Here is a 14749-nt window from a genome sequence, read left to right as displayed (position 1 = left end):
AGCGCGCGCTACCATTGCCTGCTAAACGTCAGTATTAATCGCGCGTGCAAAAATGACGCAAATAACCCTAAGAAGAAACGAAAACCATTTCAGCACTTGAAAGGCGTTAAATCACTTCGGTATACGTAGCAACAATTTCAGACTCCTTTCAAACATGTGTTTAAGCCTAGGGCCAAAAACTTGATATGACAAAAAAAGGTCGATAAATAACCGTTAAAAGAGCTCTAATTTACCCTTGCTTTCTTCAACGCGATACATGGCGTGAGCGCGCGCTTAAATAACAAGCATGCACAATTAAATTCTCGTCCAAGGTTGTAAAAGCTAGTCTTTGATCGAGGATTACTCAGAAACCTACCGTACAACCCATGATGAAATTTTCACATTTTATTTGTAAGGGTGAATCACGTTTAGAGCCAAAATTTTAAGAAAAACCTGTTAGGCAGATTTTGAGCTATTTTTGATCTCACATTTTCTTAGTTTGCGGAAAATCTGTTTTATAGATCTTTATTTCACTTTGCGTGAATGTTAAATCCGAGTCAATTTCTTTTTCCTGAAATTTTGAGGTGGGGTCATAGAAGTAGATTTTGAGAAAAACGTGATTAAACCTACTAGTGCCCGTCCCTCCTTAAGTACTCGGTCGTTCATTTTGGCCATTTGTTGACGTTCAATTGTTCAAGTTTCACATAGAATGGTAAAACACTTCAGCAAAGAGTAAATAGAGAAAGGAAAAATATCTTGGAACAGTTTTCAAAAGAGTCAGAAGTTGGGCTGTTGTAATCCATCAAAATGTGTAGTAAGCCACCTTAAATTGGTACTATGACGAAAATCGCATCTTTCCTGATGAAGCCATTTTAAAATATAAACAAGTACCCCGCATGAGAAGAAAAATGCTGTTTACTATTTTCAAATATCGCTTTTCGTTCCGGAGATTTTCAAGTTTTTAAAATATGCAAATTAACAAAATGATGACGTCATACACCCAGCCCAATTTTCATCAAATATGATTAAAAAAATTTGCATATTTTACACATTTTTTTTCCAAACTTAAGTATCTCCGGAACTAATGCAGATATTTGCAAACGGTAAACGACGTTTTTATTACTTCATGGAATTCCATGTGATGCACCTAAAAATCAAGGGGTAAAAATTTGATCATAGTACCACTTTGACTCTAACTTAACGTGACATAAAAATAGAAAACTAACTGCGGTCACAAACATGACAAAACAACGCATGTTGTAAAAGCCTTGATTTAAGAACTTAACGTTTCGTATGCTTCTACATACATCATCAGAAGTATATATAAAAACGGTAGCTGCATTACAATAAATTTAAACGAGAAGACTAATACCTAAAGTAGTATAGGGGGAGTCAAACAAATACCGTTTCGCAGAGGGAGCTTTATTTCACCTTATCGCAGCCCTCACCTTCAAGTCCGACCCTCACAAGCTCAGGCCGGTTGAAGGTGAGGGCTGCGAAACGGTAAAATTCAGCTCCCTCTTTGAAACAGTATTTGTTTGACTCCCCCTATACTACTTACAACAACAGGGATACCAGTTGAAAACAAGCGAGCCCGCTATTATACCGCCCGAGCCGCGATGACTCGAGCGCCAAACAAGTGCGGGTGGCTGATGCGGGGCCGGAAAGAAAGCTGCGGAAAACGTTGTTACGGGGCGTATTGCGGGCAGCATAACTACCAGCTGAAGAAAGGAATGAAAATACCAGAACCTTGCAGAGTTTGCGGAGTCGGTCTTCTGTGTGACTACCGTCTCTGCAAGCCCTACGGCGGTAATGCGCTAAAACAACGTCTTATCCGCAAGCGTGAAAAAACAAAAAAATTTTTTGAACTGGTTTTGCTCGAGCTGAAAGAAAGAAACACATCATTTAGAGAAACGTATCTTAGGTTATAACGTAAGGCACAATGGCTTACAACAATCAAGAAAGACTGGAAGAAGAACTCGCAAAAATTGATCCAGCGACATTGCAGTATTTGGATCAACTTCTTGCAGAAAACGCGCCAGCGGTAAGAAAGGTTGTGCAGAACATGCTGGAAGAGCCAATTTCTCAGGAAACGCAGGCGCGTCTGCAAAATCCACTACTTCCGAAGCCTTACCAGCCAAGAGCCCCTCCACGCCAAAGAAAGTCAAGAAAAACGCAGGAGCTTCTGAGGGAGTACGACCCCTTCCCTGCGCGGAAAACCAGAACAGTGACAGACTACCAGAAGGAGATTCTGGATCTGTTCGACGATGCAGAGAACGAAGGGAAAGAGAGTACAGGCCGGCGTTACATTCGATGGCGCTTCATCAGAGGTCTGGGGAGAAACCTAACATCAGACTTCATGGCGAAGATACGCGAAAGAGTAAGCACGTCGTTCTATCTGAGGCACGTTTTCGCGTACCAGTTGCGCAACATTGAGGATGGAACGATAATTGTTTTCTACTCGAACCCCAAGGGCTCACAGTGGTTTAACAAACTGGAAGACGCGGAAAAATGGCTCATCCGCCAGGAAGAACTGCGTCTCGACCTTGAAAGAGTTGAAAGGCCCGACACGAAGTGGGTTTTTGAAAACTTTTTCAACGTTGACCTAAAGGTTGTGCTTGACAGGCAGCCTTTGGTGGGAACAGGGCCTTTGCCTGACTGGCTACGCAACCTCGCCCATAGCCGGGCGATGATATCTTTGGACGTGTATAACGACAACCTGTGCCTATGGCGGTGCCTCGCTGTGCACCGAGGGGCGCGCACAGATCGTTGCACAAAAGTAGCCCAAAGACTGACCCAGAGTTTCTACAAGCTAGAAGCTATTCCACCAAACTTCAGAAAAACGTCTCTAGATGAGTTGGACAAGGTGGACGCCCATCTCATCTTGGCTCTGAATACGTGTCTACGAGCCTGAGCGTTTGGTAGGAGGTGAAGTGGTATGGCATCTCAGAATAAACCCGAACCCCAAAATCAAAAACATTTTGACGATAGGTGTCTACGAAGGCCACGCTTTCTTGATAAAAGACATCACAAAGCTGGCGAAAACCTATGCATGCATCCATTGCGGCCAGAGATTCACAAAAACCTGCAATCTGCAACGCCACCATCAAACCTGCAGCGCAGGAAAAACGGTAATCTTTTGCCCGGGGACAAAAGTGGAAGCGCCACTGACGGCCTTCGAGAAAGTGATGTACCCAAAAGCCTCAGCATCGAAACAAGCGGTTCTGTGGCTGGAGCGGGAAGCGAAGCGCCGGGGAATCCACATCCACCACGCGATGTGCGGGCATGGGGGTGAGAGATGGCTTCTGCGAGGAAATAGAAAAATGAAGGCCTCTCCTGTTGACGGGTACAACCACGAAACGGGGACTGTGTTCCAATACCACGGCTGCCCCTTCCACGGATGTCCAAAATGTTACCCGCGCAATCGAGAACAAATGATTCTCAATGGCGGTAAAACCGCTGAACAACTGTAGCAAGCCACCATGAACCGTACAGCATTTCTGCGGAAGATGGGCTACGAAGTAGTCGAGGCGTGGTCTTGCGAAGTTGGGCATCTAAAGGGGGAGCTCCCCAGGACGGAAACGAAAACTTACCCGCACGCGATCTTGTACGATTTCGAGTTGTATGGCGACAAAAACTACCGAAAAGAGCCGACAGGAGCGTTGACGATCGAAAACGCCCACATCCGGATCTCGGTCAGCACCGGCGACACCCTCGAAAGAAAGCCCACCCACATCTGCGAAAGAGACCCCGCGGAGTTGGTCCGAAAGTTCATAAAAGAGCTAGAGAGACGCCCGAAAAACATCCAGGACCAGGTGCGCGCGGAGTTCGTTCCAGAAGACGTGCACCTGCTACCAAAAGAGCAGTGGGAAAAAATTCGCGAATGGTGCGACCAGGTACCAATATTGGGGTTCAACTCGGGCACCTATGACCTCAATCTGATCAAAAACTACTTTGCCAGCGTTCTTGCCGAGGAAGAAAAGAAGATCAGGGTCGCGAAAAAGGGGAACAAAGTCATGTTCTTGCTCACCAGGGGGGCCCGTTTCCTCGACATCATCAACTATCTCGGTCCGGGGACGAGCTATGACAAATGGGTGAAAGCTTACGGATGCAAGACAGTCAAATCGTGGTTACCCTACGAATGGTTCGAGACCTACGCAAAGCTGGATTACCGCTGGCTCCCTGAACACGAGGCCTGGTATTCGAAGCTGAAGGGCGGCCACGTTCTCACGCGCGAAGAGCGGGAGGGGTGCCAGCGGCTGTTCAAAGAAAAGGGCATGCGCACCTTCAAAGACTGGCTGTGTTACTACAACAATCTTGATGTGGAGCCCGGCCTCGAGGCGCTCGAAAAGATGAGAAACTTTTACACCGAAAAGGGAATCGACATTCTGAAAGACGCGGTGGGCATGCCAGGGATCAGTTTTCACTATTTGCTCCGCGGGGCGATCGAGCGCGGCGCAGACCTTTATAGCCCTGGCAGAGAGGCTTACGAAATGCTCAAAGGGGCGGTTGTTGACGGACCGAGCCTGGTTTTCACAGGACGGCACGAGGCCGGTGTGACACGGATAAGGGCGTATCACTTTGAAGAACCGCGTCTTTGCAAAAAGATTCTCGGTTTCGACGCCAGCGCTCTCTATCTCTCGACCATGCTCAGAGAAATGCCTTGCGGGAAGGAGAAGGTCGTGCACTACGACGATGACCGCCAAGCGGAAGCGGCCGAAGTTCTGATTCGCCGGTTGAAAGCGGGCAGTTGGTCTGGCTTCGCCGAAGTCGACATTGAGATACCGGAGCGCTTGTGGCCAAAGTTCGAGGAGATGTGTCCTTTCTTCTACAACAAGCAGGTACCCGCCGAAGCTGTGCCGGAACACATGAAAGAGTACTTGGTGAGAACGGACAGGCAGCGCGGAGACGGGAGAAAGCTTGTGGGGGCACTGTCTGCACAAAGGATCCTGCTTTACGCACCTCTGTTGCGGTGGTACGTGAACCATGGGGCGGTTGTCACAAGGGTTTCCAGAACAATCGACTACAAGCCGGGGAAGATCTTCACCTGGTTCGTGGAGCAGGTAACGGAGGCGCGCCGGACAGGAGACGCGGACAGCAGCAAGGCGCTGCTCGCTGAAGTGTTCAAACTGCTCGGGAACAGCGCGTACGGGAAAATGCTCGAAGCGCTGGAGCGGCAAACGAACGTGATCTACACGAAAGACGAGAAAGTTGTCGACAGAGCGCTGCGGAGCGCGTATTTCGAAGACCTCGACGAGATCGGGGAGGCCTACGAGCTGGAAAGCCGCAAGCCCCGGATCACGGTCAGGCGGCCGTTCCAGATCGGAATCGCCGTCTACCAGCTGGCGAAGCTGCGGATGCTGGAATTCTACTACGACTTTCTCGACAAGTACGTCGACAGAAGAGATTTTGAGCTGATTCAGATGGACACGGACAGTAACTACATGGCAATCTCCGGTGAGCGGCTCGAAGACATTGTCCGGCCAGAGCTGAAGCAAGAATTCGAGGCGGAAAAAAATCAGTGGCTGTCTTGGGACAAGTGGAGCGGCCGCACCCCAGGTCTCTTCAAGCTTGAGTGCGAGGGCAGCCGGATGATCGCGCTCTGCTCGAAGTGTTATTACGTCGACGAAGGAGAGGGCGAAAAAAAGAAGTTTAGCACGAAGGGGATGTCAAAGAAGCAGAACGAGATCACGTGGCAGTGGTTCGAGGAAGCGCTGGAAGGCAGCAAAGATATGGCAACCAACAGAGGTCTCAGGAAGCGAGACGGGCAGATGGTCACTTACGAGCAGCAGAAGCTGGGGCTGAGCGCTTATTACGACAAGCGGTGGGTGCTACCCGACGGGATACACACCGAACCAATCGAGTATCACATCTAGTTCACGTCAGCCGGAGGAAGAGTAGTGTTTGGAGGGACAACGAGAAGTTCTTCATGCACGAAGCCGCGCTTGGGACCGTCGCGCAGATAGTAGAGAACGGGTTGATCCGGTTTGGCGAAAGCCCTTTCAATGCTGTAAACTTTCAAAGACCAGATTGGATCCGTGGCTCTTTTCACGCCCCCTTCAAGCTAGCTCGGCTGGTAGAGATAACGAACTTGGACAAGAGAGGGGAGGATGTTTTCGTTTTTCCCAACAGGCCGTGAATAAGGTATCGACGGCCTTGCATAAACAGATTTTTCTTTGATGGCGACGGCGGGTTTCTTGCCGATAAGGCTTGTGACCTCGTTCTTCGAAGCCGAAACAACTTCAGGAAGACTTTTCACCCAGGCAGTGGACCGCTGGCCCTCAGGGAGAAGCATTTCCACGGCGTACTGGTGGCCGAACAAGCGCTCAGCCAGGGTGCGGTTCAAACGTTCGAAAATGGCCTGGTCTCGGTGAATGTCAACGCGCCCGCGTCGTATAAAGGTTTTGTGCTTGTCCATCTCTTTTGTGACAGCGCCCATGAATTCGCGCCCGGGGTCAACCTGCAGCATTTCAGGCCATTTGAGAGGCGAGCGCTTGTAAATCTTCTGAAAGGCCTGGGCGACCTCATCAGAATTTTTCGAAGTCAGGGGTTCGGCCTCTTTGTAGCGGCTGGCCACGTCGACAACGGTCAGCGCATATTTGAAAACTTTGCGGCCGCGAGGGAGCTTGTCGTGCGGCAGAAAAAGAAGGTCCGCCTGATGGACCATGTTGGGTATGGGAACGTCGAATTTCGGCCGAGGAATTCGCTTCGGCGCGGGGAGATATATCTGCCAGAGCGCTTGCCTGATCAGCCACTTTTTCGCGGTGTCTTCAGGTACCTTGGCACCCTCGGCTAATTTTTTTATCGCTGCGATTCCTTTCCAGTAGCCCCCGGGGCCGTAGTATATCTTTGCGAGTTTGGCGTCCATATAAGTGAGGCGTAAAAAAGTTTAAAGGAACCGGAAGGCTGCGTAGCCCAGAGCGAGCGCCTCGGCGCCCACGAACATGAGTTCACCCTTTTTCTGCTGCTCGCTTGGCTGGTAGAAATCTGAGAACTTGGGCTCCTTGGGGGGTAACATCTGTTCGTCAGGATGCGCCTGGTTGTAGAGTTTGAAGGCATAGTCCGTGTTGGTGAAGTTCTGCTTGGCCTGCTCCTTTTCTTGCGCGTTGGTCGCAATCCAGTCGAGAAGATGGGTGCGGTCGCGCGTGTATTTGGCGTAAGCCGCTTGATAATCTTCGAAAGCTTTGTCGTGGCGTTTTTTTTCTTCAAGCGCAGCTTTGTCGCCCCCGCCAAGCGCCCTCGCCAGATAATTGCCACCGATAAAAGCCGTGGCGTTCAACACAGCCCCGCCAACCATAATCGCGATGCTCGCCATAGTTATATATTATCGGAAGCTTTTCTCAAATCCTGTTTTCCTTGTATAGTACCAAGTTGTTCGCAATCCAGTCGAGAAGGCCTTTGGGTTCGTTGTTGTATTTTTCTTTGGCGTTTTGATACGTCTCGGCGGCTTGCACTTGACAATCTTTCAAAAACTCCGCATCTTCTTTTGTATTCACGTTTGCCTCGATCCAGGCGTGGTTGAGAACTGTATTCTCGAAAAGCTCAAGAAAAAACTTGAGTGCTTCGTCGTAGCTCTTTTCGTTTTCTATCGCGGATCTTGAAACAGCCTCGTGAACGTCGACGCTTGCAATACTTGCCATGGCGCAATATAATAGACTTTTATTTCTTCAAAACGCTGTCGGGGAAGATTTTCTGGTCCTCGAGGTACTTTTTGAGCGCAATGCTGCCAGCCATGACGGCGGTGAACTTCACGTAATTCATAAAACTACTGCTGGGATCAGAAGTGAAATTCTCTTTCACAACCTTTTTTGCGGCCCAGCCGATGCCCGCGGCTAATCCCGTGAGAGTTGCGGCGTCAATGACTGTCTTGACAAGCTTGTTGTCGGACATGGTGCGTTCGATATAAGTAAAGAACGAAAGTTTAAAACAAAATTAATCTGTCTTTCCCGCTTGCTCTTATTTGGCTGCCTTTCTGGGAATTCCAGGCAAAAACTTTGTTTTGGTGATTCCGCACACAGCACACTTCACTTTTAGCAGTCGCCGGTTGCTTTTTGTAGCAACAATTTTTGCTGTTCCTCGGACGTTCGGCGTCACTCGCCCGTCTTTCACGCAGTAGACTTCCATCTGAGTATATTTTCAAAGTTTTTCTCCAAACTGTGTTAATTTAATGTGCCTCTCCCGCGGCTTCTTCTTCTTCTTTTGCTGCTGCTGCTTCTTCTCTTCTTCTTCTTACTTCTTGTTCTATTTCTCTTTGTCTTTTTCTTTCTTCTGCGGCCTTATCAGCAAACATTTCGTTGGTAAGTTGCACCACCTTTTTGACAGCTTTTGCGGTAAATTCGAGCCAAAATACTGTAATTCCGCCAATTGCGACTGAAGAGATGAGAAGATGCGCGATGGTTGGGTCTGACATCGTGATATGCAATACACGCGAAAGTTTAAATCATTTTTTGTTAATCCGTTTCGCTGTGTCGCGCGAGCAGGTTCTGGCTCGACACTCGTGGGCTCAGGCGCGGGCTCCGGCGTTTTGAATTTGTCGAACGCGGGCTTGGCCATTGCTTTGAGCTCTTCACGTTTGTAATAGATCCCGAGCATTGGTTGGTGCTGAGGCCGCCGCTCTTTGGGCTTTCGCTCTTTGGGCTTTCACCTTCTGTAGTCGGGGCTTGCTCAGAGGCCGCTGTGGCGGCTTTCGCTTTATTTTCCGCGTGATAAGCCTCGGCCGCTTTCTTCTGTTCTTCCCGGGCCAGCCGCGTTCTTTCGGCAACCATTTTTCCAACGGCCACACGCTTTGGATTTTTTACGCGCTGCGTGGTTGCATTCGGAGTTGTCGCTTGCTGTGTGATATCGCCGGCGGGTGCTGTCTGGGTCTCGACGTGAGGCGCCGTGACGGCAGGCGGACTTTGTCGAGGTGCGCTCTCGGATTGTTCGGTAGACATTCTGAAACAAAGGTGTATTCTAAGCAAATGAAAAAAGTTTAATTGATAACAATTTGTCAGCGCCTCTCAGCAGCTGTTGACGATTGCTGACAAGTTATTTTGCAGTTGCCGAGTCGGGTACTTCATCAACGCCCTCAAGCGGATAGCCGTTTTCATCACGAGAAGGGTGGCTCTTCTCCGGCAACTGTGGACTAAAATCAACATGTTTCGTGGTGATGAACACCGCGTTGGCCGCGGCAAGAAACCGGCCGCACTTCAAAGCAAGGTTGCCGGCCAGATTGGCGAGCTCTTTGTTTAAGATGTAGTCGTTTCTGAGTTCTTTTTGGTAAGCGTCGATGTCTTTGATTTTGACGGCCATTCCGACCGCTTTTGATACAAGAAAAATGAAGCTGTCGATCAGGCTTTCTGTTGTCTTCGAGCCCACGTATGTCTCGTAGCGTTTGGTGTATTTCTCGACCTCTTTGTCGCTCAGACGCTTCACCTGCTCGTGGGTTAGCTGCACTCCGATGGCCTCTTTGGCTTTGCCTGTGGACACGAGCACGGCAAGCTGCTCGCGAAGAGCGGGAATGTCAGGTCCAACGGTTGGAACAATGCCACCTGCGGGACCACTCGACGGCTCGGGCTCGGTTTGAAGAAGGTTCATGACTTCTGCAAACGCGACCTCTTCTCCAGCAAGGCTATACACAGCTTTCATTTTTTATTCAAATAACTTTACCCCGTAGGGGTGGCGAAGCGAGAGCACAAGATAAGAGAACTTTCGCTCTTTCAGCTTTGAAACCAGACCTTTGTACTCATCCGGGGAGAGCTCGACGGCGTAATCATCGAAGATGGCTTTCGTTGTCCTGGCCGAGGGGGTGTAAAAGAGGACGATCGTCGCAACGTTCTCCCTGAAGGAAGATGTTATGCCGGTCAACTTCTGGGTCAGCACCCAAACGCCGATGCCCATATGTCGGGCAGAAAAGGCGAGATTCACCAGCTCACCTGTACGCCCTTTCACGTCTTTGGAGGCTGCGCAGTCGTCGAGGATTATGAGCGTGTTGGTGCCCTCGGAAAGCCATCTCACGAGCTTCAACCACTTTTCCACGTCGTGGTGATCGCAGACTATCACATCCATTCTTGGATCGTTTTCGCCAAGCCGGTGGTAGGTCTTGTTGTGCGTGAACGTCGGGCAGATGAGAACGATGTAGTCGAACCTTCCGCGGAACGGGCCGTAGAGCTGGTCCACCACGAACCTCGATTTGCCTGAATTAGTCGGCCCCACGATGAGAGCGTTGAAGGGTATCTTGCTCGGGTCCATGTTCATATTCAATTCTGTACAGATTCCAGCTGTCTGTCCATAATGTTGAACTGGGAGTCGGCGATGACGAATACGTGGCAGTTCACGTTGCCTGAGCCTTCGGCTTTCCTCTCGATTTCCAGCTGGACGCCGTCTGTACTGTTCACAAGGCGCTTGCCGCTTCCATGCATTTCTGGGTCCGCCATGGAGCGCATATCAATCAGAAGCCCGAAATTATCTCCGGTGTAAAACTTTGTCGCATCCGTGTGCTCGGTTTTATTTTTTTCCTTCACGAAGAAGCGTTGGGCCTCTTCCCACATGTCCTTGCCTTCGACGCCGTTGTTGTAAATCATGTTGGGCGAGCCGTTGATCGTGACGCTGACTTTCGTCAGATCCGGGAAGATGTATTTTTCCGAATCTCTGGCTCCATCGGTATAAGGCTCTATGAAAAGTAGCAGGAGGACTTTTAGCGACCTTTTTTGGACGTCGACTTTGATGTTCTTCCTCGTCTCGGTGTCTTTTTTGAAGATCACCACTTCGGAACGCATCACGTGGTCATAGGCAAACTCTTTTCCGCTGGAGTAAACGCTGTGCGCCTCGTCTGCCAGAGTCTTGCTGCGTATCATTTCGTACTCTAGCTGGATGTTGGTCAGCTTGTATTTCAGCTGGGTTGTATCAGTTCCAATGACCACATGTTCAGCTTCAGCAAGGGTTACTTCGAATACGAGGTCGTTGTAAAGGGCCTGGGGGTAGAAAACGCCGTGATCGGTTAGGATCTGATGGTCTAGCCTGATCCGGTACTTGCTTCCGTATACCTCATTCAGCTTGTTTTCAGCGTCGACGCCCGAGGTTTTCTTGTCTCCCGCGCCTGAGCGGATCTTGCATAGGTCCTCGCTCTGAATCCCTTCGAGGATCATGCCGTCTCGCTCTTCCTGCGAAAGGAAAAGGTCATCAAAGATTTTGTAGATGCCGTAGCCGACCGTGTCTTGCAGGGTAGTGCCTCCAAACTTCACATGTAGCCTGTCAACGAGCGCCCGCGTGACGTTCTGGACAAGGAAGTTGTTGGCGTGCCCTCCAGAAAGGTCGATGTTGAAGACAAGCGCTAGCGAGCCCGGCACCAGAACCTCGTTCACGTTCAGCTTGGGCACTGAAACATACAGCGTGTCGCCGGGTTTGGCTTCAGTGCGGGAAAAGGTGATCCGCTTGACCGCGCGCTCGGCCTGCATGGCGCGTAATGTTTTTTTGCTGTACGTTGCGCGAAGGTTCTCTGGAACTGACATTGTATAATACGCCGGCGATTATTTTCCAATTTAAAAAATAACATGCTTGAAATATATTGCTATGGCGGAAGGCGGTGGTGAATTTGGTTGCAAAGACCCGGACCTTGACAATCGGCTTGACCACAATGCTTCTGATAAAGGACAAGAAGTTAACAGAACCCAACCTTTTGACCCAGGCGCGGCATCAACTCCCTACCAACCTGGCGCCCCCTACCACGAGCGTGAACAAACGGAAATGTCTTCTATGCGGCACGAGCAGTCCGGCCTGCCAGACACTTCTTATGCCGAGACATCATTTTTTGGAGAAGATATCCCTTTGCTTGAACCAGATTCGGAACGGGAATTTATCATAGACCGGTTAAAAAGAGTATTTACCAACTTTAAAGAGAGTAGTTTTGCAATTATGAAAGGCACCAAAGGGAAAACCAAGGGTAAAATTGTTGCATTAGGTAAGCGGGGAGGTGAGTACAAGATTATGAAAGATGACGGGACAGACTTCACGGAAAGTTTTTTTAAAATGTTTGAAGACAAAATTGGGCCAAGAGCTGCAGATGTCATTGTGGAAGACCGGGATACCATCAGAGAAATGAAACAAAGACAAAAAGAGGCAGAGAACCAACTACAACAGGCGGAAAAACTCGCTTCGCAAAGAGAAGAAGAAAAGAAAGAAATCGAAGTTCTGAGACGTAAAATCGAGCAAACCGATGCTCAGATTGATGCCATTCAGGATGAACATGGTTCGAATATTGAAAGTGAAACAGAGCTGCGTAAGCTGAAAGAACTGAAAAAGAACTATCAAAGCGATCTTGAAAACAAGAAAAAAGAGTTGGACTCGCTTACAAAAAAAGCGAGAAACGTAGAAAAGAACAAGCCAAGGTTGACAAACTCAGGGCCAGCATAGCTGCGAAAGAAAGTAAAACAAACGCCATGGAAGAAAGGCTCAACCAAACAAAACCCTTGGACTACCTGAAAGAGCAGGAAAGCGAGCTACAGCGCCAAAACGAGGAAGACCAGGCAATCATCCAAGATGAGAATGCCTCGCCCTCCGAAAAAGAAGCCGCAGAAGGCAGAGTTGCAGAAAGAAACGAAGAGATCGCGCGTTTGCAAACTCAGATCGCGGAAAGAGAAAGGGGGCGGCCTCCCTTGGAAAGGGTCAAGGAAATCTTCAAAAAACATGGCGTGACATTGACCGCTATTCTTCTCGCCGCCGGGGTCACAATCGGAGCTGTCATCGGGGCCCTCACCAGAGGTTTGAAAGCCACCGGCAAAGCTTTGGGAAATGGCCTCAAAGATATTGCCGCGAAACTTGGTTCTCTGCTGCCCGGGCTGATTGGCTCGATTGTGAGCTTCCTGTTCAAAGCCGCCGGCCAAGTCGTCGGGTTTCTGGCCGAGCACACCTGGCTGCTTATTCTTGCCGTGGTGGCCTTTTTGTTCGAACAATATTGTAAGAAGCAGCGTTAACTTACCGCCAAGCCATTAACTGCAAAGCCGATAATCCAACTACACCGACAATGACAGCTGTTTTGTTTATTTCGTGTTGCGATGTTTTATCCGGAGCCGTTGGCTCTATTTTTGGCGCCGTTGGCTGCGCTTGCTGAGTTTCGGTTGAAGCTGGTTTCCTTGATTCGGCTGTTTCGGCTTTGTGTATCGGGTTGGACGGGTGGCTGTTAGGTGGGTTAATTTTTGACGGGCCACCTGCCATGTGTTTGAGCCCAGCTTTTTTTGTGTCCGGGTTTACCTCGTTGTTCACCCCAAGTTTCATCCCGGAGATCGCCTATTTCAGCTTGTTGTTGTAACCGACCGTGCTTGCAGTGTTTATTATCATTTGCGCGGGCATGAGCCAGGCCATGGGGGCTACAGCGAGATTGAGCCTAACCTTCGCTTGATCCACTGCGAGCTGGTACCTTTGTACGCTCTTGGCCAAGTCGGGCTGTCTGATCGCGTCTTCCATCAGCACCAGGAACTTGCTCTGGGCTCCTTTCGCCCGGCCACCAGAACCGAGAACGCTGCTGCGGACGTTGACTTGCGCGCCCAAGATGCAGTAAACGAAAGCCTCTATTGACTGGTTGATTCTCGACAACCCCACCTGCGTCAAACCGTTCGCGGTGTTGGGCGCAAACCAGTCGAACTGCCGATCTCCAAAAACATCAGGCCGTATAAACTCAATAAGGTCCCCCTTAATCAGTTTTCCATCTTCGTCGCTAAACTTGTTCCACCCAGGATACTTATAATCTGTTTTTGTTGGCGATTCCCCCCAAGGCTTAACATAGAACACCCCCAAACCACTATTTGCACCCGAAGTAAACCTAAAGTCGCTTGATGAGTCTATTCCGAATTCGCCGTATATCCTTTTGTACGAAGCGACGTCATAATGATTATTCATTTGGTCGAATGTCGGGTCTCCGGGCAAAGCGCTTATGCTCTGAACACCTCCTAGCTGGAACAAAATGCGCCTGACCGTGAAATACACGTGGAATTTGTAGAAAGTTCTTATCTGTGGGGGGAGATTCATCCCGCTGTCAAAGATTTCGCGAGAAACTCCGCACCCCTGTGTCGCGCAGAAAACCGCGAGGTTGAGCTGTTGCGGCCAATATTTCATGTCAGGCCCTCCTAACCAGTGTTTTGATTCGGCTCCAGAAGTGTGCTTGAGTTTGGTTTCTTGAAATATTTCTCGGAATTTTGTTGTGAAATATTGGTCAGGCGTGACGTAGATTTGGATTGCATCGTCGAATATTTTCTTCAAGCTTGGCGCTTTGTCGTCGAAAGGTACCGCAGGGATTGGCAGGGAAACTTTTGAACCAAGTGGCGACAGTTGATAAGGAAAACCTCCGCTGTCTCCCAAACCAAGCGCCTCTTTCATTTCCGCGCTCCAACATTTTCTGTCTGAGCCGAAGACGCTTTGAAACGAGCCTTCACTTTCTTTGAAAAACACCTCCGCGGTCACGTTATTTTTCTCGTCGACGCTCCCTTGCGAAACGAACCGGCTTTTGTCCACTTTGGCGAAGCGGTTTAAAAAGTTTGTCCACGCCTTTTTCTTCGCCGCCTCCGCTTTTTTTAACGCAGGACCATTCCACAAATTCGCCATATTATTTGAACACAATTTTATTTGTTGAATATAAAAATGGTTGTTCTCACTATTGTCCCGCAACAGAACGGAGGGACAATATATTTTGAAAAACCGATACCGAAAGTCCATTTCATGAAACTCGTATCTTGCAGTTTTTACAACAGCTGGGACAATTTGAAAAGAGAAGGTTCGGCCACCTTGGGAGATAAAGACA

General features: G+C 49.3%; 2 protein-coding genes and 3 pseudogenes across 2 annotated transcripts; 3 read left to right on the top strand and 2 right to left on the bottom strand.

Annotated features, from left to right (window-relative positions):
- Positions 1-1921: 1921 nt before the first annotated feature.
- On the top strand, positions 1922-3452 carry LOC149109462 (uncharacterized; annotated as a pseudogene).
- Positions 3453-4191: 739 nt separating this feature from the next.
- Positions 4192-5885, top strand: LOC149109461 (uncharacterized). Its single transcript, XM_089294327.1, has one exon. The coding sequence runs from the start codon at positions 4257-4259 to the stop codon at positions 5853-5855; it is 1599 nt and encodes a 532-aa protein (XP_089150453.1). The 5' UTR covers positions 4192-4256; the 3' UTR covers positions 5856-5885.
- A 4332-nt stretch (positions 5886-10217) lies between these two features.
- LOC149109460 (uncharacterized) lies at positions 10218-11468 on the bottom strand. Its single transcript, XM_089294343.1, has one exon. The coding sequence runs from the start codon at positions 11466-11468 to the stop codon at positions 10218-10220; it is 1251 nt and encodes a 416-aa protein (XP_089150469.1).
- Positions 11469-11529: 61 nt separating this feature from the next.
- LOC149109459 (uncharacterized) lies at positions 11530-12929 on the top strand (annotated as a pseudogene).
- Positions 12892-14617, bottom strand: LOC149109458 (uncharacterized; annotated as a pseudogene).
- Between the last annotated feature and the right edge of the window lie 132 nt (positions 14618-14749).

This window comes from Orbicella faveolata, unplaced genomic scaffold, assembly GCF_042242905.1.
Source record: "Orbicella faveolata isolate gen_17 unplaced genomic scaffold, um_ofav_v1 contig_25, whole genome shotgun sequence".
Taxonomy (NCBI): domain Eukaryota; kingdom Metazoa; phylum Cnidaria; class Anthozoa; order Scleractinia; family Merulinidae; genus Orbicella; species Orbicella faveolata.
This window is presented reverse-complemented; position numbering and strand designations above follow the sequence as displayed.

Bases quoted from the DNA above. Each gene is read 5' to 3' on its own strand.
- LOC149109461 (XM_089294327.1), top strand. From the start codon at position 4,257: ATGCGCACCTTCAAAGACTGGCTGTGTTACTACAACAATCTTGATGTG.
- LOC149109460 (XM_089294343.1), bottom strand. From the start codon at position 11,468: ATGTCAGTTCCAGAGAACCTTCGCGCAACGTACAGCAAAAAAACATTA.